The 23,967-nt window shown below is 37.1% G+C and overlaps 1 protein-coding gene across 5 annotated transcripts in view; it reads right to left on the reverse strand.

Moving 5' to 3' along the window:
- The window catches only part of LOC149808171 (uncharacterized), a 55,998-nt gene that overhangs the window by 18,282 nt on the left and 13,749 nt on the right, over positions 1–23,967 (reverse strand). For 4 of the 5 annotated variants that reach the window (XM_089974110.1, XM_089974086.1, XM_089974094.1 and 1 more), the window contains exon 3: positions 6,177–6,400. In XM_089974110.1, coding sequence (XP_089830236.1) covers positions 6,177–6,400 — 224 coding nt within the window. Of the gene's footprint in view, positions 1–1,605; positions 1,661–6,176; positions 6,401–23,967 lie in introns of all 5 variants that reach the window. The other variant, XM_089974118.1, reaches the window with a different exon arrangement.

Here is a 23,967-nt window from a genome sequence, read left to right on the forward strand (position 1 = left end):
TTTACAATTATGTATTTTAGACATTTGGTGAGTAAATTATGAAGTTATATGAATCAGTAAGCCTCATAGTGATATTTACTGATTCTTAAAGTTTCATATTCAGCTCAACAAAGGTATATGATTAATTTATTACATAATTTTATTGAAAGATACAAGAGGTGTAAGTGGGCCTAAGATCGCTCACCTGGCTGACATTTGTCTAATAACCACATGCATACGCAATTGGCGAAGGCGAAGAAATCGAGTCAGTATGATCCTTTGCCTAGTGGTTAGAGTGTCCGCCTCGGATGCGGGAGGTGGAGGGTTCAAATCCCGGCCGAGTGATACCAAAGACTTATAAAAATGGTACTAACAGCTGCCTCGCTAGGCGCTCAGCATTAAGAGGTTAGTGTTAGGTCTGGTCGGCCTGGTATCAGGATAATGTGACTGAGTTGGATATATGCTACTTGTGTGCGGCATGATGCCCCAGTGATAGACATCACTACAAACTGCCACAATGCAGACATCGTAGCGATATGACTGATAAATTGTTAAAGCCACGTTAAAAATCCAAATCCCCCCACTCCTTTATGTTGAAATTTATTCCAATCCTCTTGATTACATATATATTATTTCTTGTATCTCTATCCATACCGGATGGTACATCAGTAACACTTGTCCGATATTTAAATCTCCCAATGCCAGAATGCTTTCTGACAAAGCTGTTTTGCAGATTTTTATGTTTTGCTACTGTCAGTAACAGCAAGCCATATTTGAGTATTATAACGACAAGACTCCGCCAATCCCCAACTCCCCCAAACCATTATTTGTGTAAAAACAAAACGTCAAGATCATTATTACAAGAGCTCAGATTTGTTGAAGAAATCTGTAGATGTTTAAACGGGACAGTCAACATGGAGAACGTTTACACATCATGTGACGTACTATCCAATGAAAACCAACTCTCACGGAAATCATGGAATAAAAGATAATAACGACGTTCTTTGGCATTTAAAATACTGTATACAAAATTTTCCAAGCTGGGCTACTTTATGTATAATTGTTTAAATGCCAGCAATAATATTTTCAATATCTGATCTCGGGTGAAATCGTGCAAATACAAAATTATCGGCAATTTCAGAGGAATAATTCCAGCACCAGAATATAGTCCGTGTTAGTTTCAAATTAATGTGAATCCGTATAATAACATATGCATATCGATGAATTCTGATGCATGATGGGAACCGCTGTGGCTCAGTGGTATCAATGCCAGTTTGGAAAATCAGTCGGCCGCCAGTTCGAATCCTGTCTAGACCAGTCCGGTGTGCCGTGGTCAGGACACTTCACTCCCGTTGCCTTCACACTAAACAGCCTTACATGCAATGATGCTAAACGTTGGGGGAAAATTGCCCATTGTATTAACGTAATTCGACGATGATATAGTTATAATCGATATACACTTTTTCAACAAAGGTTTAATCAAGACCTGAACGTACTGAATATCCCACTTCCAATTACATCATGGGACAATGTATGGGGTAATCATGCATCTGTTATGGAATGCCTATTACTGTAATTCGTATTTATGTAAATGATAAATCTCAAATCAATAATCTACCCGCTCACCTCCAGCGGATGTCGCCTAAAAGGTCTGGTACACATTTACATCATACTCCATCATCTGTAATCATATAATTAACATCATTTTACTTAAGTTGTAAAACGTTGTCGGGATTTCATAAACATAATTTAAACCTGGACTTTAGTCTAGTATTAAGCAATTTGACTGGATCATTATTTATGCCTGGCTTCATAACCAAGTTCATGCAGTTTAACATCCGCATTGCATAACTGCAACCAGCTAACTATAAAGATAATTGATTCTGTGAAACGTTCGTTCCGATTGTTTCACGGTCATATTTAGAAGAGTTGTGGGGTCGCTAGCTGTCCTCCCCACCCGTTTATACATCATGAGGAATCTTTCTGAAACTGGCGCTGTTCACCTACACGACAACCAATATTTTTATCATATGGATGACACCCATTGATATATTCGTTGGAACAAGTTTAATTACGTATTCTAACGGGTTATAATTCAAATGGTAAATGAAACTGATACAGGATTGGGTGAAGCTGTTACAAACGAATCTTCCACCGCTATCAGTTAGTTATAACACGGTAGCTCCATGCCTTGTTTAGATACTACGGAAGGCGATATTTCATAAGCAAACGGAGAAGAAAAACCGAAAATCGATTATTCTTTACGGCTAAACGCCCTTAAAACTAGGTAGTACGGCGGGTTAAGTATCATAACCAATCATATTTTATGAATTTACAAAGCGTGGACTTCACATAATTACCGCCAATTACGACACAAGCAGCCTTCAAAATCCTCTATCAATCACAATGATCTTTTGTTACAACCTCACCCTACCCACCCCACCCCGATTTTAAAGAATTAGGTATGCTAATTACTGAGCAGAGCATTCTCATAAAATCTGAGGGGCCAATTAAGAGACGAAAAATCAGCTTCCAAGCAACAATACTCAGAGTTTATCAGAGGCGTAGCTGGGGGGGGGGGGGGCAGGGAGGTACATATGTCCCCGGGCGCCAAGGTACAGGGGCGCCAAAATGAGGCTTACAACGTTACATTATAATAAGTAAACAAGGGTAATATTCAAAAATGTGATTAAACGGGGAGGGGGCTGGGGCGCCAATTTTATAGTTCGTCCCCGGGCGCAAAATATCATAGCTACGCCTCTGGAGTTTATATATAACATTTTAAGGTTTTCGTAGTATGGCACTAGGTATAATTCAGAATTCATGTTATCGTTGAAAAGTAGCTAGAAAGTGTGGGTATATTTGCAATTATCAAAAACGTGAAGAAAGCGAGATGTGATTAAATCTCCTTGCTTTCTATTATTTTGTCAGTATTTTCTTTCATTGGACAAAGAGTATGGTAACATTAAGGTTTATGTATTGATGCAAATTATTTCAGGCAAGGTTGGATTGATGAGGCGAAAGTACTACTCGCTTCTTTTGTCTGTCTGGTTCCTTTTGATCTTTTTCTAAATGTCAAGTTAAAATGTTTGAACATTTGTCTGCTGTATATAACGAATCAGCGAAAGCACGACTAATTAAGTCAAAGACATCACTTTAAAAAGAGATGTATGGTGCAACACGAAACTTCCATTGCAATAAGTATAATAAAATGTTTCTTTGATAGTAAAGCGGATCCGGGGTACAAAGTACCGCCATATCAAAACAAAATGAGCCTTAGGTTTAGATTCAATCTAATACAATTTGGAATACAACTTCTTTTATAAACTTGGCAGCAGACATACGGTTAAGATGACAGGGAACATGATATCAAGTATGACTTGTATGAATAAAGCGAAAAACCAGAGCTGAAATTCTTAAAACGGCGCAAATGTCATTAGTCATTTTCTAAATGTAGCCATATTACGTCAATGGCTGAGATTTAATTAACATTAAACACAAAGTGAAGTTGAAGGCCTAAGTCTGATGTGATGAGATAATTGTTAATAGTGGATTATTTAAGGAAAATAGGCAGTATTTACACTCAGTCTCTTGGGGTTGATTAATAATCAATGAAGCAATCAATTACGGGTATAACGAAATTAACCTGTAAGTATTTCTGTTTCGGTAAAATGGCCATCCATAATTCAAACATTTGGATATATTTTTCTGTATACAGTAAACCAGGTAACTTTCCGGATGAGGCAGTATATATTTATATCGATGAGTCATCACTGAATTGTCATTCGTTTCCATTGGTCAAAATTGCAGATTCTTTTATCGAAAGCGCGTGTTTATGAGCGAGTTTGGAGACCTTTAAATCAGCACAGGTTCTTTCATTGCAAAAGATAATGCAAATGCCGTACAAATTCTGTACGGAGAAAATATTCTCAGTGGTCACAAAATAACAGAGTTTCATTACCGCAAGCCTTCCAGGTATACTAGCTTTCAAATTTAAATAAATGTATTGAAACCTAGAGTGTTTTCCGTTCTCTTAATTTTATAAAAATTTTTTTACCTCCAATGCCGTCATCTGAAAATCAGGAACCCTTATTTCCGAATGATTCTCCCTTTAAACAGACGAAATTTAAAGTAGGCCTGATATTGGTTTATGTCTGTTTTTAGCTCAGAAAAATAAAATATAAGAGTTAATGCAAATGAAAAGCTGCATGTCGATAAAACGCTGATACAGGGGACGGCTTCAAAAACAGCTGATCGGTTGCCAGGCAAGCGATTACAAAAATTTAAACAAATAATCGAACGAATCAGTTGAAAAATAAACTACCAAACGTAACTACGAGCTAATACGTTGATTCTACAATATATGAGATATAACGACGACTAGAGAGGACCATAAAGTGAGTTACTGGAAAATCAAAACATGCATGCTCCTTCAACGTGTAGTTGTTAGTTGCACAAAAGACAAATGTCTTTCAAGTTCCTAGAAAACAGCGAAGAAGACTTGTAAAACGATTGAAACATTCAAGAGCTACGTGAATCGATTTTTATTTTTGAAAGAAGAAGCAAATAGTCCTTCGAAGGGAATGACATTCTACAGGCCAAAAGAATTCCCAAGAATCCAAAAAGGCGGCCGTACTTGATGTAACGTCGTCACCAGTTCCATTTAAGATCAACTACATATCATAAAAAGTCGTTTTGTTAAAACCACATGTTAATATGACCCTTACTTTTGAAGTACAATGATATGATTATAAAGATGGCCGCCCTGGTGGCCATAATGGATACCAGATGAACACTTTCATTTAGGCCCAACTAGACTCCATGCGTTTCCTTCTGGTGAAAATCTAATGTCGATATGACTTTTCCGTTTAGAAATGGTGAAAATGGATTTTAAAGATGGCTGCTGTGGCTTGAGGAGCAACTAGACATCATAAGTAGTCCTGTGAAAACCCCATGTCGACATCACTTTCCATCCACGAGAAGTAGAAGATTTTCAATAGGGTTGCTATAGCAGCCATATTGGATATAAGATCGCACATTCTATTACTTAGAATCAACGTGACCTCAGAAGAAGTCTTTTGGTGAAATATCTATATTAACATCTATTACTGACTGGTAGTAATAACAAGCTTTTAAAAATTGCTGCCGTGGTGGTCATATTGGATTTTGAGAGGCACCATTTTTATTTAGGATTAGTTAAACATTTGGATAAACATGTCTGTAATGTTTAGTGACAATCGTACCGATAGTATAGGCAGAGTGGCGATAACAAACTTGCCCGAACGGACGACGGACGACTATCCTGGTGAATAACTAGTAGAGCTTAAAGTAAAATGCCGATACAAATCGCGACGCTTCTGCTACATATTCAATTTTTGCCCCTCCCATTTCTTCTATGTGCTTCTCCGGTAATCACCCATACCCCCCCCCCCACCATCCCGAGTCATAGCGCTAAAAATAAAACGTAAATGGAGGATATCAGAGTCTCGCACACCACGCCTGCGGATAACAAAATGAGCCGTTTTATTGTTATTTTTAAGGAAAAAAATGCTGTATAATTCCTTAACTCCTCGTCCTACTTCCTACAGCCGTCAGTCAAGTATCCTGTAACATACATACTCATGGAACATTGACAAATTCAATAACCAAGACTGATGTCAAGGTTCCCACAATGGTGTCTGACTTGAGACCAGAAAGACACCTATGCAGCTTTGTATACAATTTCAAATCTTTATAACTCCAATAATCTTGTCTCATTTTTTTTTTTTTTATACAGAACTTAACTCAAAATCTTAAAAATCCGATGTTAATAAAAATTCTCTTTTTAGGACAAACTCCGTCAATTTGGAAGAAAAAAATGTTCGCTAAATAGTAAGCCGAGTATTTTTCGTCTGCCGAGCATTTTTCGGTTGTCTGAGAAGTCTATTCAACACCAAAGCTAACGATTTCATCATGCTAATAAAAAAAAATATCATTAATCTAAGTTTGTTTTATCCGAAAATTGCTTTTATACATTGAAATGAAAAGGAAACCATCCATTGTACGTCATTAAAAATTATATCCGCCAATACAACAATCGGGTAAACCAACGTTCAATATGTGAACTGGAATAATTACATTATAATGGAAGGTCTTACTGTATGTGACGTCATACTGGACAATTTACATTTCAACAGAAACTGTACGACCTAACTTACCCGTACTCTGCTAGTTCGGGAATAAGACGAGTGAAACTCGTCGCTTATTCGGCGAAGCTCCCGCCCAACCTCGAGCTCGCTTTGGCGGCGTCTAAAGGAGGGAACATCTGGGAGGGAGATTGAACGATCCCGGGATATTGGGACTACGTCGGGTAATGGCCCCGGAGAACTGGTTCCCGCCACCTTTTCGCCATCTGAGTAGTGCCGTAATCTCGCAAAAGCACCTGAAAAGAATCAGTGAGTTGCAAGACATCATTTTATTTCAATGGCATATGCTGCATTTGTGAATTTAAAAAAAAATACTTATATTAATTTCATTAAATTAATGTTCGTTATTACATTTTCCCAAAAGCTTATGATTATGAAGATGAAGGAGAATTTAAATCACATGTTGTTGCAAAGGTCAACCAAGTTTTCAAAGCACTATCGTAATCTCTTCCTATCTCAATCTCTCCTTCCACGGTGGACATCATGTTTTCCCTCAAATGAAATCTGTAACTTTAAGATCACAACTTTACATGGAGGAATTGATCGCTGAACGCACAAAACATCTGTGAAAACATCGCATTTAGTAAGATTTGGCAGATCCTAGTAAATATTGCTGAAAGCACATGATCATTAATACATTTTCGTTGTTTCCCCCAACACCCTGTGATAAATGCTCTAAAATAAATTAAGAATTGAACCACATAAACTATAACCTGTAGAGGTTTTCAGGTTATACACCTTTCCAAATGCTGGCGTATTTAAACGAAGTCATCCCAATGACTACATGGTTGGTATTTGGATGTCGTTGTAAACAGGTAAATACTGTATATTATACCATGTCCGCTTCTATAAAATATACGTTTAATGCGCAGCTTGATACGACGTTACCATTAAATTATTACGTGACCGATAACTGTCACTTTAAAGAAAAAAATACCTCACCATCTGCTTATTTCAATGTACATGTATCTAATTTATGTACGGAGGGGGGGAATATTTGTAAAGTTCTGAATATTTGTAATAAGCTTTTTCTTTGCCTGAAAATGTCAATAAATTTAATGCTGATCGACAGATAAAATAAATTTCTAATAAAGTACTTTGCGGCAACATTTGTAGAACCCCAGATACGACCACCAAGTAAGAAGTAACAATAATAGTCTTTTCAAGAAAAGGAGACGTGGCGAAAAATGGATTTTAAAGACAGCTGCCGCGACGGTCATACTTAATGTCAGATTAGCACCATCTTACATTGAGGCCTACTAGACATCGTAACTGACCACCTTGCTAAAGTTTTTATGGGTGTAATTCTCTGTCATACGCATTAAGTTTGAGATGGTTTCGATCGTCGCGAATCCATAAATGGCCCACGTTCTGGAAGACCACTGTCTGCGATTGGTGAGAGAGAAATGGCTGCTGCGAACAGCGCAATTAATCAAGATGATCAAAAAACAATGGAAGATATTTCTGTTATCACAGGCATTATAACAATAGGGGTTTTCTTAACTATAATGAAGTATATTTGAGCTCAGAAAGGTTTGTGCAAGATCGGCTCCGCATCTGGGACTTGGGTTTGAAATCGCCAAACACCTATTCGTCAATTATGAAAAGAGTGCCAAGAGGCATTTGAATGCGATTGTCACAGGTGATGAAACATGGATTTAATAATAATAAAGTTTGGATAGAAGGAAAAGAACCGAGACCACAAATCTGCTCATTGTAGTCGGACTGTCAAAAGTTTTTTTTGATGCAGAAGGCACTGTCAGCCAGGCACCTGTGCTTAGCTCTCTAGTGTCACTGGAGATTTTTAGGACTCCAAAGTGTTACCAAAAGTTGCATAGCGTTACTGATCCATCCTGTCGCGCATCAGTAGGCTTACCCGATATATCCATCAACTCGACCACAAAGCATCAGCGCATAAATTAGCCATCGCGATAGATGTCCTAACGAAGCAGAGCTTTTATTGTTTGCCACATCTTCAAAACAGACTTGATTTAGCTAGAAAATGATTTTTGGATGAATCATGTTTGAATGAATCATGTTATCGAAGATTCGCCTAGGGGCAGACGATTTGAAAGCCACCATGCGGACTGAAGTGCATTTTTTTTTTCGCCGTATGAACAACATACCAAAAAGGTGAATACAAAATGTTATTTATTAATTGGGTAACCAGGCTGACAACTTGTGTAGGGATGCACGGGAGTACTTTTAGTGGATGCACTAACGTGAAGTTCATTAACAAAGTAATCTCTTGTGCAGACCACTTATATTTATAACTTTTTAAATGCCTCTCATATTGGCCCTGCATGGGAATACGTCAACCTACAAATTGTCTCGCAGTTTCTGACTGCTTTAACCCTTAACTTATGTATAATCATCTGTACACCAAATTTTACCAGTGATCATCCTTAACTGAAAACAGATTTATGTTTGCAAATCACGTATGCTGTCATAGACCCCTTCCCTCCAAATTCAGGTCTCAGAAATTCAAAAATGATGAAACAAATGTATTTTTTTATGTGCGTGTGGCTATAATGGGACTAAAATCTACTTTGGTAAAATGCATATATATACAAACATAGACACCAGATTTTATGGCTCTATCTCAAGTGCATTTTGTTTTTGCTAAATTGTTTAAACCCAAAAGGTTCACAAAACGAGTACAAAAAAGTCGAAGACTCCTGTAATTGCCTGAAAATCTATTAAACTGTTCTACATACGACTACAAATATATCTGTTACATATAATTTGTCTGAATTGAGAGGTTTTCGCTTAATGAGGATAAAAAGAGAAAAAGAAAAAAAGGAAATATTTGGAATTTTATTTAAAATAATAAAAGTTGCTGTAATGGTTCAAAAATCTACTTATGATCATAAGCAAAACTGTATGGATTTAAGGTTCATGGTTGGGTACTTTCGTGCTAAAACGAATTTGAAACGGACATCTGGACATGCAGACATACAGACATGCAGTCTTAAGAACTTACGGATGGACAGCAGTAGAACAATATGCCATTTTCTGCTACCGTGGTGAAAGCAAACATTGTTTTGGTGTGTAAAAAAGAGCATATAAAAATCATGATTCAAGATTGAACTATGTGGCATTAAATTACATTCTTAGGGTATAGAATTATATAGAAAGTGTGTGTGTGTGTGTGTGTGTGTGTGTGTGGGCGTGCCATTTGAATTTATAACATAGCTTTAGTCATTTTCCAGTCTATCGCTACGAACAGTCCTAACAATAACCTCCTAATGCTGAGCGCCAAGCGAGGCAGCTGCTTGTACCGTTTTTATATCTTTGGAATGACTCGGCCTGGGTTCGAACCCGCGACTTTACGCATTCAGCCGGACGTTCTAACCACTTATTCCACCAGAGCGGTTATTCTATAGAAAAAAACCCTGATATTAATATTAACTTGATCTCAACTCTCACTCCTGCACCAGTGTATTCGTAACAACAAAGGATGCACACATTATGTAACACCAAATTCCAAGATGATATGTAACACCATAACTCGGGGCCCTGAGTGGCCGAGTGGTCTAAAGCGCTCTCCGTTACGGATCACTGCCATCTCACCTCTGTCTGCGTGGGTTCGAGTCCAAGGCTCGGCTAACGTTGGTACGTGGGAAAGCCTGCCGGTAGCTTCTCGTGGGTCGGTGGTTCTTCCCTGGGTTTTTCAGGGTTCTTCCTCCGCCAGTTATACTGGCCGCCATGTATAGCCTATCTTGTGCTGAAAAATGGCGTTAAACCCTAGAACAACAACAACAACAACAACACCATAACTCACAATGTAACTGCATTGCCTACTTCCCTTTGCTGTATGCTTATGATGCAATATACGTTTCATGTGTTATCTGATATTTTTTCTTCTTCTTGAGTAACTGTGATTTCGAATGCTTTTGCCCATATTATTTTCTTATATACTATAACAAATGTTTTGCTTGATCAGCTACACACATCATTTATTCGGATGAAGAGTAGAGTGATTTGTGATTTGTTGGGGGCGGGATTCGTATCGCTTTTAATAGTTGTCCGGTTAAACCTAATCCGTTCAAATCTGACACATTTGGGTAAGCTGTTGTAAACTGGGTGGAAAAAGTTGCTCCTCTACAAACGTGTTGTGCCACACATTGGTCTTCTGTTGAACTTGGGATTCTCTGAACAAGCCATTCTGTAAAACACATTTCAGACATCAATTCTGTCTAGACTAATCAAACGCTATATACGTGTCAGAGCAAACGCTCAGGTTTCTTTATTTCTTTTTCTTCTTCTATTTGTATCTAAACATTCCTTAACCTTGGTTATCCCATTTGACATTACATACATTTGAACGTAATCATCACCATTTCAGACTAAGGAAAAACAAAAAATATAGGGGAAAAATTGTTAAATAACATTCAAGTCTGAATATAGGAAACTCTTGTAAAGAAAAAACAAAAGAAACAAAATCGTGCAGTATCTCAAAAGACAACTACTTAATTTTCCCATCAATAGCTGCATTAAAAAAAAATCCCAGAAAACACGCAACCTCGCATACCGATGCACGAGTAATGATCCTGATACCGGGGAAAAGAAGAATCACGTCATCATCTGAAACATGGCGGCTTTTTAATCAATAAAAAAAATCTCATAAAACTTATTAGTTCCCCATTGCATCAAAAACCCACTCGAGAAATATATGTGCCAAGAGCCGACTACGGGTTCTGCGCGCAGCATGCTTGTGTCAAGGCTCTCTGCGGGATCTCACATTGACTTTCTAAGTTCATCGACGGAACATACGCCATCGAGCGATTAATGAATTACTGAAAACAAATTTTGGCGCTTCTCATGCCTTCCGTAGACAGTTCGCCACCTGTGCCGGGAGCTCAGACTAGACAAACGGAGTCTTGGGAAAATTAGATTGTCAGAAAATGAAAGAGTCAGGTTACAGACGTTTACCGATGAAGTGGTAAATTCTGGCTTTGCTATTGACGAACGATGTCTGCTATCGCATTCAGATCGCAATAAATCTTTCATGCCTGATATATTTTGTTTATATGCTTAGGCGTTTACAAAAAGCACCGAGACAAGGTGGAGTTATTCTAAATCTACTTGCGAAAATAATTAAAACGAAACGAACAGACGGGAATCAAAAAGCACATAAGAATTCAAATCTTTATTTACTTTACTAAATATTACAACGTTTGAGAAAAATAACCATAACTTTTTTCCTTTGTAATTGTATATAACCCCCTTGTATCTATATAGATACTGAAAATATACTTAGACAATTAAGCCACGTTTAAATGTAAATATCACCATATCATAACCTCAGCGGACTGACACAATCGGTCTTAGTGAATAAATCATCGCCTCACCGAAAATAAAATCAAATAGCCCATTGTTTAAGTGCCTTTGGTGTGCTACATCATTTTCAAAAAACATAGCTGACAGCAAAATTAGTGGCAAATATCTCACCTTCAATCAGATGTGTTTTTGTCAAGATGGCTTCGCCATATTTGAAGCAAGGTTTTCCCGACAGGTTTTTTTTACTATAAGCAATATTTCACGAAAATGGTATGGAATATCAAAGATACGAAAATGGGAACTATTTATATTGGCTGAGCTTTTCTATTATCCAGAAGCTCTGATTTCATTAGACACTCAAACTGATTGTTGCAATTGGCTCTGGCATAAAATGTAGTTCAAAACACCAAAGTATGAAACCGGAAAGAAATAATTTAAAAACGAAACTACATGCAAATATAACTTTTTCGACTTTCCCAAAAAGATAGGACTTTTTAAAATAAACCTCCTTTTATTGAGGAAGCCAAGCTATAATTAGGGAAATCGGTCCTTTAACATTTTTTAAAATGAATAATTCCAATGGATCTTCAACACCTCTATCGTGAGTTTTTATCGTTTGAATGCGTATGAGTGACAGTCGTGAACATAACTAGCCAGTGATTCAGTATATATATATATATATATATATATATATATATATATATATATATATATATATATATATATATATATATATATATATATAGAGAGAGAGAGAGAGAGAGAGAGAGAGAGAGAGAGAGATTTACTGAGCTACAAACTGTACATTATGGTACCCGTCAACCCTTCGCCTAGTCTGCATGCACCAACCCCAACACCTTCTCGACGAAGCGATCATCATCCCCAAACCAGGATGGAACACTGACATAGATTTAAGCATTAGTGCGTAGTATAAACACGTCGACCGAGTAATTAGCTCGCATCTAAACACAGGCTCACTCCAAATTCCTCATACAGAAATCAAGGCATGTAGAAATGAGTATAAAAACATGGAAACGCTTAAAATACAGGAACCTAAGCGGTCCTTTTCAAGGGGTTCCATCCTACCAACCTGTTGCCTACTAGTTTACGCCCACCCGCCGCACTCAGACCCCGATATTATTTATCAGCTCCTGGTAAATAAGAAGTAAAATTACACACACACACACACACACACACACAGAGATATACATTTGAAGAATAGTATAGGGTAGCAGTCTATACTTTATATTTTAGTTGTATGTACAATAGATTAGGAGTTATTCATCTTTCCTGCGATGTTTGAAGTAATGCATATTCGATATGTCTCTGGCAATATTTGAAGAGGCGAGTGCTATTTATCAGTACTTAAGAAGAAGGCCGAATGGTAAACCGAATACCATTACAAGTCAGTATATTGGACTCCCTTGGTCAACAATAAATATGGAAAAAATAAATCAATTGAAAAATCAATTATCTGCCCTTTGGACAAAAAGGGCCATTTAAACAAACAAGACAAGTCAATATTGACCACTATTAAGATGGACATCATCAAAGCTAAGAGAGTCACGTTTCTTCAAAACAAATATGCTTATTCGGACACATGTAAAAACGAAAACATATTTCCTTAAAAACAAAATATGTACATTCGGACAATTGACGTATTTGATTGATATTCAAGGTACTCTTGATGTTATGGTTTGCTCACAATGGTGATTATCTCTGTAAACAAACCATTCTTTCTAAAGCGCAGTGAAAAATAGTAAGTACGGTTAAAACAGTTCACACTTTTGTATTAAAAGCAACAAATGAACGAAGAATATAAAAAAAAAAAACACAAAGAAAGTGAAACACTACGCACACATTAATGACAAAAGTTGATCACATGTAAGATTCAGAAAAATGTTGATTTGTTTTCTCACCACATTTACGGAAACAGACGGATAGGACTCCGTCCTATTTATTTTTCCTTCATCTGACGATTAACCACTGTCAAATATTTAGGAATAGTTTATATTCTATTATAAAATTTGTGTTTACAGCTAACTATAACTCGTTCGGTTTCTACATGTAAAGTGGGGATTTTGTTTTCATTTTTAAATGTTCTTTGACTTAATGTGTTCATGTTTTATTTGCTCTATATAATTCAAGGTCCCGGTTGGCTGCCGGTTGGCTGAAAAGTCTATCGTGCTTCCCTTCACAGCTCATCGCATGTCAGCCATGTTTACATGGTCTCGACCAACCTGGGTATCTGACAAAACTTGTTAGTAGTTTCCCGTGGGTCGATGGATCTTATCGGACTCTTTCTCCATTAAATTATACTGACCACTATGTATATAGCCTAACATGTGCTGAAAACGCGTTAAAACCCACAACGCCAAACAATCTATATAATTCAGTGCATGCAATGTAATGTGTTTTGCCTCATATCCATTCCCTCACGCAATGTATCTGTGGTATGTCTCTGAATAAATGCGTGGTTATTTCATATCCTTTTTTCTCTCTTGTACTCAACAAAGACTAACTGCCCTGGAATCGAATTAGAAACAATAGTTTGAAAAGTCCCGATTTTTGCTGTTTTATTTTTGGGGAAAACTAATGTGGTCAGTCTAGAATAAATATAGTCAAGACCGGAAAGTGAACAGCATGCATGCATCCTTTATTTATTTATTTAGTTAGTTAGTTATTTACAGCATGTCATTGTATATTAATAATGTACATACTAAAACTCATTTCGCACTTACACAATGTAAAGCATGAGTCAAGAGCACACAATTATAGCTGGTGACCACCACTTCTAAACAGTGTACGGAATACACAGAAAGCTCAATAATATTGACAGATGCTAGAGTAACTGCACTAATATCCGAAAGTTTGACTATTATTAAGTAATTGTAAAACAAAATATAAAAAAAATGTATTTTTATCTCGATGCTTTTATTCTTAGAGCAACTCTCTCTCTCTCTCTCTCTCTCTCTCTCTCTCTCTCTCTCTCTCATTTTATCCAAACATTTAGTTGGACAACGATTGGATTGGTGCTTTGCGGTACAGCAATACAAGTGTGTTATTTAGTGCCGACGCAACTGGAGCAAAGTGCTTGCGAAAGGACACACGTCATTAGCGGACCCAGGCTGGTTCCACGGTAAGATTCAGACCAAAAGCCATTCCGTCACGAGTACGGCACGTTAACTGCTCAGCCATCGCGGTTCTTTTATCTGGACAATGATTACAGAAAATAAATACCAAGCAAAAGAAACCGCATCAGGCAACAACCAGTAATGACATATTTTATCTCATTTAAATGTATTATCTTTTACTTCCATTTCTTACAAGACACGAAAAACGTATTTTCAGTTGTCAAGCGAAGCATGTGATACGCATAAAGTCTTTCGTTACAGAGAAGTCATTAGTTGGTGCTTGGTTGCTTTTTAACGGCAGTTTCAGCACATTATTGGCTATATCATGCCGAGAAAACGGGAACTCAGTGTTTCCAAGGACACAACAATGCATCAGATTTGAGTTAGCCAGGCCGGATATGGAAAGCATATGAGATGGCGTATTCGAGAATCTATAACGTACATTTAGGTTGTCTCGAATATGTAATTACGTGATTCAAACGACTTTTGGAACTGGTTCTTTAAAGACAGAGTTTTCGAACCTGAATTTTATTCGATCTTTTTGCTCACGCGAAAGATTTTATCGTGTCAGGCAGTTGATTACACAGGGTGGAAGTATCCATTTTGAGTAACAAAGAATTAAATTTCGTGTAGCGAATAGCTCGATGACGTGAGTTTCCGAGATAATGTGACTAAAAAGTATTGTTTGACTGGCTCTCTTGAGTTTGCTAAATCGAATCTTGTGTGTCCACATTATGGCTTACGGCTTGCCATCGGCGGGTATCAAAAGTCTGATCAATTGGTTGCTAGTTCGGAGCTTCTAAGGCAACCGCAGCTACACTGGATGCAATCAATATAAACTCCGCTGATGTCGTGGAAAACTGGGCATCCTTTAGAGACTGTGTGTACTCAACTGCAACCAAAATCCTTGGTCCAGCCACATGTAAGCATCAATACTGGTTTGATGAGAACGATGCTGCCATATGGAGAGTTTTGAATCAGACACTTCGGCTACGGAAGGCCTGCTTGGACGACAGCGCTTCATCATCTAAGAAGGCAGCCTTCAACAACATCAAGAGAACTGTCTAATGCAAACTCAAAGAGGCGCAAAAGTGATGGCTTATCAAGAAGGCAGATGCAATTCAGTCCTCCGCAGACAGGAATGACATGAAGAAATTCTAAGATGGTTTGGAGACAGTACAGTAGCCACCGTCATCAGGAGCATCGATAATACTATGTAATGGCAGAGCCACGCTACTCACTGACAAAGAAAAGATACTTCATAGATGGGCAGAACACTTCAACTTCATTTTGAATTAACAATCATCTATCAGCGTGAAGGCAATTAATCGACTGCCCCAAGTGGAAATCAACATAACACTTGCTGATCCTCCAACCTTGACTGAAACTGAAAACAATTGGCCGTCTGTTACATGGTAAAGCATCTGTATCAGATGCTATAGAAGCAGAAGACTATAAAACCGTAGTACAAGGATGCATCCACTGTCTACTTATACAGGCGGAAAGGCAATATACAATCCTGCAACAGCCATCGGGGCATCTCCTTGGTATCAATAGCCGGCAAAATACTTTCCATAATTCCGTCTTGTGCATCACGTTGATTAATTGCTCCTGCCAGAGGATCAATGTGGCTTCAGAAAAGGACGAGGGACCACAGAAATGGTATTTCCAGTTGGTCATCTCCAAGAGATATATGCCAGGAGCAGAACTCCAACATGTACGCGATATTCATCGACCCGACAAAAGCATCGGACACATTCAGCCGTGGTGGCCCTGGAAAATCAACACAATATTTGTTTGCTCAGATAAATTCATCATGACGAACGACGGTTATTCATCTGAATCATTCCAGTTACCAATGGAGTCATGCATGGCTGTGTGTTTTGTTTGCTCAGATAAATTCATCATGATGAACGACGGTTGTTCATCTGAATCATTCCAGTTACCAATGGGGTCATGCATGGCTGTGTGTTGGCCCCAACGCTCTTCAGCATGATGTTCTTTGCCATACATAAAAATGCCTTCCGATATTTTGAAATTGGGATCGACATTAAATATCGAAATGACGGCAAAGTCTTCAATCTGAGGAGATTACAGGCGAAGACGAACTTACAGGAATTCGCTGTTCCTGATTTCGTATTTGCTGATGATTGTTCCCTGAATGCCAAATCTGAGTCTGACATACAATATAGTATGGACGATTTCATTCAGCTTATGACAATTTCGGTCTCGTAATCAGTATGAAGAAGACAGAGGTAATGCACCAGCCTTCACCAAGAAAGCCTTAGGTAGAGCCTAAAATCACAGTAAATGGACAAACCTATCAGCACTGAACAAGTTCACCTATCTTAGCAGCACAATATTAGGTGCAGTCCACGTCGATGACGAAACTAATGCCAGAATTGGTAAAGCCAGTGTGGCCTTTGGCATACAACGTGCAAAAGTGTGGGAGCGCAGAGGGATCAGTCTAAAGACAAAAGTCAAGATCTACAAAGCCAATGTGTTGCTGGCCCTGCTGTATGCTTGCGAAGATTTGATGCTGCACAGACGCCATGCCAAGAAATTGAATCATTTTCAAATGGGCTGCCTGAGGAAACTGATGAGGATATGATGGCAGGACAGGGTCCCAGACAATGAGGTTCTCACGCTGGCAGAAATTCCAAGCAACCACACTTTGCTGATGAAATCACAGTTGAGGTGAGCAGACCACGTTACCAGTATGTCAGAAGAGCGAATAGCAAAATCCTATACGGGCGAGCTGAATGAGAGAAAGTATTCCCAAGGTGATCAGAAGAAACGCTTCAAAGATTTCTTCAATTCATCTCTAAAACATCGCAACCGTGACAATGTGTCTTGGGAAGAACTCACAGAGTATCGTTTCACTTAGCTGAGGCTCGACCATACTAGAGCCACAGACTTTGAAAAGAATGTAGAGGCAGTGCAGAAGCACGAGCGGCAGAACTCTCAGAAATGCAATACGTCCTCTGTTGCTTAAGCGAATACAAGCGGCACTTCATGTCAAGTGTACCACGGTCAGTTCAGAGCACAAATTGGTTTGATCATGTACTCAGAAACCAAATCAGTGAGCACTGTCAGGTCATCTTCGAACCCGAATGACGAAGAACAACTGCGGCTTCATCTACAATAAAGAATGAGCATAAAAAGTGACACAAGAGAAGAGGAAACTGGACACACTTTCATGCATTTTGCAACATCGAAGGTAGTTATTTTTGTAAAACCGTAAGCATGTACTGGGCTTTTGGAAGTTCGTAAAGCATCATGTACAAAAATTGCTGGAAAACAAACTGAAGCCATTTTGTGTTTACTCCATTATTCATGGGTCGATACGTTTCCTGTTAATATGCAGTTTATTTTCTGGTCGATATCTACCTTGAAAATGGTCAAAGGCTTTCAAAAAATGTAAAAACGTTGCAAACTGTTTATTTTCTGTTCGGTTAAAGTGTAAGAAATAATCAACCACGGTACCTGAGGTAACGATCGAGCAGTGCATCTTCATTCAGGTCCCGAACAATCTTTAAACTCATTTATAAAATAGCATCATCAATCATTGTTAGAACTATGTATTAGTGTTGGCGTGTGTGCAGTTCTTTATATGTGAGTGAGCATATTTTAATTGTATGCATGACCGGGGGGGGGGGGAGCTACGCTACATACTTAAAGAATTAGCACGACTGAAATTACCTGCGGAAAGAAACAGCTGATCCCAACTTCTACATTTCGATATATCCAATTTCGTTTATCATTTTCACTGAAATGAGTTATACTAGATCTAAATAAGAAAAATGCTTCCGATAGACTTTTGACTCCATACTTTTCTGTAGTCGTCCGTAAGCTTGACACTTACAAAAACGCTAAACTTGAATTACAACGGCCACAAAACAACATTTAAATTTTTGTGAACTTCAGTTTTGATTCATAATTTTGTAATTTCAGCACCAAAGTATCAAAGATTTGTCACTAGTTATCGCGACTCGAAACCAGTCAACAAAATACTAGGAACGTATAGAGAGATACACCATACACCTAGTGCTACATTACTATATCCGTGGAATGCAACATCTGCTTCTTATCCTGAAACAATGTATACATTTTTATAAAACGTTTACTAGACGACCTTGTCTCTTTCGATTTCAAGGTGAGATCAGCATGATTTCAATTCATTTGAGAAAAACAAAGCATACTGTCAAGCGTTTTTTTAAAATATTTTTAAAAAAAATAAATAATGTGTGATTATTAGAGAAAACAACAGATACCTTTAAATCGACGGATACCCTGCCTTCCGTAGTAGATGCAAAGAATCAAAATGTCTTTTTGTCTCCTATTGTGTCTTTTCGTTACCACGATGCTGTGCGAATTTCAGATTAGGTCCATTAATGTTTGTAGTTACTGTAGTACAAAATGTATCAGAAACGCTTTACTTTGAAGTAGAAAAAACGACTTGGTTAAAAGACCATTGCCTTCTGTGATGTTCACGCTTTTAAAAAGATGATGCAAGACGTGTGAATGTTGTTATTCATCAGACGCATTTCTACGGCCATATTGTCTGAGATATCAGTGCAAGTGCGAAAACAAAAGGAACCACGTTGTGGTAAATAAACCTGGCCGGCGGTGAACTGGTTTAAGTTCTGATTAACCTGTGATGGAGAGCAAGGCAAGAAGTTTCATATTCACGATTGCTTAAAAGGATGACTAAAACAAAACATTCGTTATTTTCTGCACATTTTTGTTTTTGATGCTTTACATCCTATGCTAAATTATATAACTGAATTTGCTGTGAACTACTTGTCCATAACTTGCTCTATAACGATGTAAACACTAGCGTAAACGAAATTAATAATTTTTGTGAACTTCACCATCAAATAATTCAATTAATAATAAGGGATATTTAATGCATCGACTTTAACATTACATAATTCAATTAATAATAAGGGATATTTAGTGCTAAGGCATCAGAATAATGCTTTAACAGGAAAGCGTTCGTATTGCAAGAAGACGCAAATAAAAACTATGCTCATAAAATAATTTGGTTAAGCATTTATGACCTTTCAAGTTTATGTTAAAGGAGTTCAACGTGACTATTTGAATAATACTTCGGCAGCTAAAAGGATTGCTTTTATTCGATTCAAAATTTAAAAAAGGAAATAAAATCAGTTAAACAATTTGTTATTATGGATTTCAACCATGAGTGCTAATGCTGCTGCTTTCAATTAAAACGCGATAGAATATTCATACGACGTTAGGTGTACTGAATTATTCTTCTAAAACTATTTATTTTCCCTTTAAATGCATTTTATTCCTCCATCCATTTGCTGTAAGCATATATACGCCTTATTTATATCGAATCCGTTCTACCAAGCTTAATAATTGTTCAAACAATTTCCACTTTGACAGTGATATCATCATCTGTTTAAAATACGGTTTATTTGAAGTGTCCTTTTGTCTTTTTTGCAATTACAGCACACGAGTATTGTTGGCAACACGTGACTTCTTGCATGAAAAGGAAACCACAGCATTAATGTTTGCCGCGGTGAGTAATCAAATTTCAAGTGCCGATTCAAATATCAAAGGTACACACATTGAAAGAGTAGCGAAAGCAGGTGTCCTTCCATATAATAAAACAGCTAAATATATTATATTCATTACCTACGTTTTATATATCTAATAAAAGACTCATTAAGGAACACGTGCGTCATTGTTACAGTTTTATTAAAACTTAGGTCGTTTAAATTATATCGTGATTATGTTACCCGTATGTCAGATTATGTATGTTTATTCTATCTGGAACAAGCTGACTGGGTTTCAGTATTTTTAAAACAATAATGTAAATAAATGTAATAGAAATAATACACATACACATAGCATTTACCCTAATGCAAAAAGTACAATGAAAATCACACTTGCTAAGTATAGTTTAGTCCACCTCGTGTTAGATAAAATACTTAAACAAAGTTTCTCATAAGTGGGCCTCTTTATGTCATGACCCTTAAGGTCAAACCCTTACTGTGTTAGTATTTAGTAGAAGCCGCATTGGGCTAAGTGATGAAAGCATATAAAGACTTTGCGAAGCTGATCGTTCAACTGGTATCCCCTAACGGAGTTCATTAAGTACAATAGCTCATAATGACGCGCAGAAAGTTCACAAGTTCTGTCAGTGCCACAGTCCGCAATGCATAAGCAGAACGACTGGAAAATCTGCAACCCACCCCCACCACCAATAATCGTAAGAGTTAAAGAAAATTACCAGGATCCAAATCTATTTTAAAAAAGTGAAAACAAATCAAACGAGCGAGCTGTGGCGTACAAATGTAGCAGAGTATTTCGAATCTCATAAAAATAAGCTTAATTTTTCCGTTTAGTCAATAGAGAGTAACTTGGTTTAACATAAAATAGTTTATGATGCATGACTTATTTCTTAAGGCGATCAGTCTTAAAATTATCATATAAAACTGCGTTTTCAATACAAATGTTTAATTCATATTTTCTACAGCTAAACAAGAGCCCAAGTGTAAATTTGGCCTATCGTTCACGGGCGGCGCTGGGGTTGTAAACATAACATGTCTTTGCTTTCTCGTCAACAAATGAGATGCAAATTATAAGATAATTATTCGCTTTCTCTTCTTCCAAATATGCATTAAGCTGTATACCTCTGTAACGTATGAGACAGTGAGAGATGCATCAAGTTGTATGTATCTATAACTTATGAAAAGTGAGATAGACATCAAGTCGTATATATCTGTAACTTATGAGAAGTGAGATATGCAGCAAGTCGTATATATCTGTAACTTATGAGACGTGAGATAGACATCAAGTCGTATATATCTGTAACTTATGAGAAGTGAGATAGACATCAAGTCGTATATATCTGTAACTTATGAGAAGTGAGATAGACATCAAGTCGTATATATCTGTAACTTATGAGAAGTGAGATGACATCAAGTCGTATGTACTTGCACATATGAGAAGTGAGATAGACATCAAGTCGTATATATCTGTAACTTATGAGAAGTGAGATAGACATCAAGTCGTATATATCTGTAACTTATGAGACGTGAGATAGACATCAAGTCGTATATATCTGTAACTTATGAGAAGTGATATAGACATCAAGTCGTATATATCTGTAACTTATGAGAAGTGAGATAGACATCAAGTCGTATATATCTGTAACTTATGAGAAGTGAGACAGACATCAAGTCGTATGTACTTGCACATTTGAGAAGTGAGATAGATATCAAGTCGTATATATCTGTAACTTATGAGAAGTGAGATAGACATCAAGTCGTATATATCTGTAACTTATGAGAAGTGAGATAGACATCAAGTCGTATATATCTGTAACTTATGAGACGTGAGATAGACATCAAGTCGTATATATCTGTAACTTATGAGAAGTGAGATAGACATCAAGTCGTATATATCTGTAACTTATGAGAAGTGAGATAGACATCAAGTCGTATATATCTGTAACTTATGAGAAGTGAGATAGACATCAAGTCGTATGTACTTGCAACTTATGAGAAGTGAGATAGATTGAGCGGATTTCAAGCAAATCTCATGTTTTTGAGTTTTTCTACAGAGTGGTCTGCATGAAATGACGGTAAAATAAAATAAATAAAAATAAAAATACAAAACGTCTTTAAAAAAATAATTAAAAAAAAATAAAAACTCAAACTTCAAATAAAAATTGTTATGAACATGGGTATTGAAAAGCATATAGCTTTTGGAAAATACGACCCTCAAATCAGTTTTCCAACTTCCTAAATATTCACTTGAGCCATATTTGATTAAACATATTTTATCATAATGAACTAGCATGATTCCTAAGATTTAATTTACTTTATCAAGATCTGGAAATATCAACAAGAAGATATGTAGCAGAAACTATGCATTAGATGTGTATTCCTTAGATCAGATATGTGCGACTTTCGCCGGGTACTCAGTTTTCAAAGCCACACCTTATGGTGCAAATATATAGATCAAGCCAGGTCGCGTGCCGGGTACGACCCGGGGGCAGTAGGTTGCACAGGTCTGTTTTTTATGTAGATTGCCTTAGTTGTGGGTGATCAATAATATTTTATGTCACTTAAAGAACCCCCAAAACCTCTACCAGGTTAGCGACAGACCTCATTTTTCTTTGGCTTCTTCTGTTCATGACTATAGCATTGAGATAAGTTCCTTTATACAATGGATCCTTTGTGTTTAGAAATATGCAGCTTGGTTCCAATCTAACGTTTATCTAACAATTCTGTGTCACGAGGTCTAATATGTGCTGAGATAGTTTCTCAATCTAAACCAAGATCTATGTCATCTCTCCTGGTAAAGTTTCAGAAGTTACAGATTTATAGCAATAGTTGCTGTATAGCATACACCACAGATTTATAGCAATAGTTGGTGTATAGCATAAACCACAGTTTTATAGCAATAGTTGCTGTATAGCATAAACCACAGTCTACATCAAATAGTTGCTGTATAGCATATACCACAGTTTATAGCAATAGTTGCTGTATATCATACACCACAGTTTTATAGCAATAGTTGCTGTATAGCATAAACCACAGTCTACATCAAATAGTTGCTGTATAGCATATACCACAGTTTATAGCAATAGTTGCTGTATAGCATACACCACAGTTTTATAGCAATAGTTGCTGAATATCATACATTACAGTTTTATAGCAATAGTTGCTGTATAGCATAAACCAGTCTACATCAAATAGTTGCTGTATTGCATATACCACAGTTTATAGCAATATTTGCTGTATATCATACACCACAGTTTTATAGCAATAGTTGCTGTATATCATACACAACAGTTTTATAGCAATAGTTGCTGTATAGCATAAACCACAGTCTACATCAAATAGTTGCTGTATTGCATACACCGCAGCATATAGCAATAGTTACTGTATGGCCTATAACAATTGCTGCTGTATAGCATAAATAACATCATTATAGCAATTGTTGCTGTACAGCATGTACCACAGCCTACAACAACAGTTGCTGTATAGCCTACACCACAGCTGCATTGCTAGTTTGTTAAACTGCCTTTAGAAGTGCACAGGAAACGGTCATAAACCCTAATATTTCCCGCCGGTCTTCTTTCTGTTTTTTTTTTTAAATAATTTTTTATTTTTATTTATTTATTTTTGGGCATATACATATGATATCTACCTTTATGTGGAAATTGCAGACTGGCGTTTAGACGTGTTTATCGGCGTGAATGGTCTCTGGTAGTCAGTACAGTGCAGGATTAAGTATGATACATTTAATTGAGGGATATTATGCTCCACATTTACCTTAACCGAGTATAATGTACTAAGAATGGTAAATGGAAACAAGTACAATTCAATTCACACGAGTTGACC

Source organism: Sinohyriopsis cumingii, chromosome 1, assembly GCF_028554795.1.
Source record: "Sinohyriopsis cumingii isolate HCF-2022 chromosome 1, ASM2855479v2, whole genome shotgun sequence".
NCBI classification, from domain to species: Eukaryota; Metazoa; Mollusca; class Bivalvia; order Unionida; family Unionidae; genus Sinohyriopsis; species Sinohyriopsis cumingii.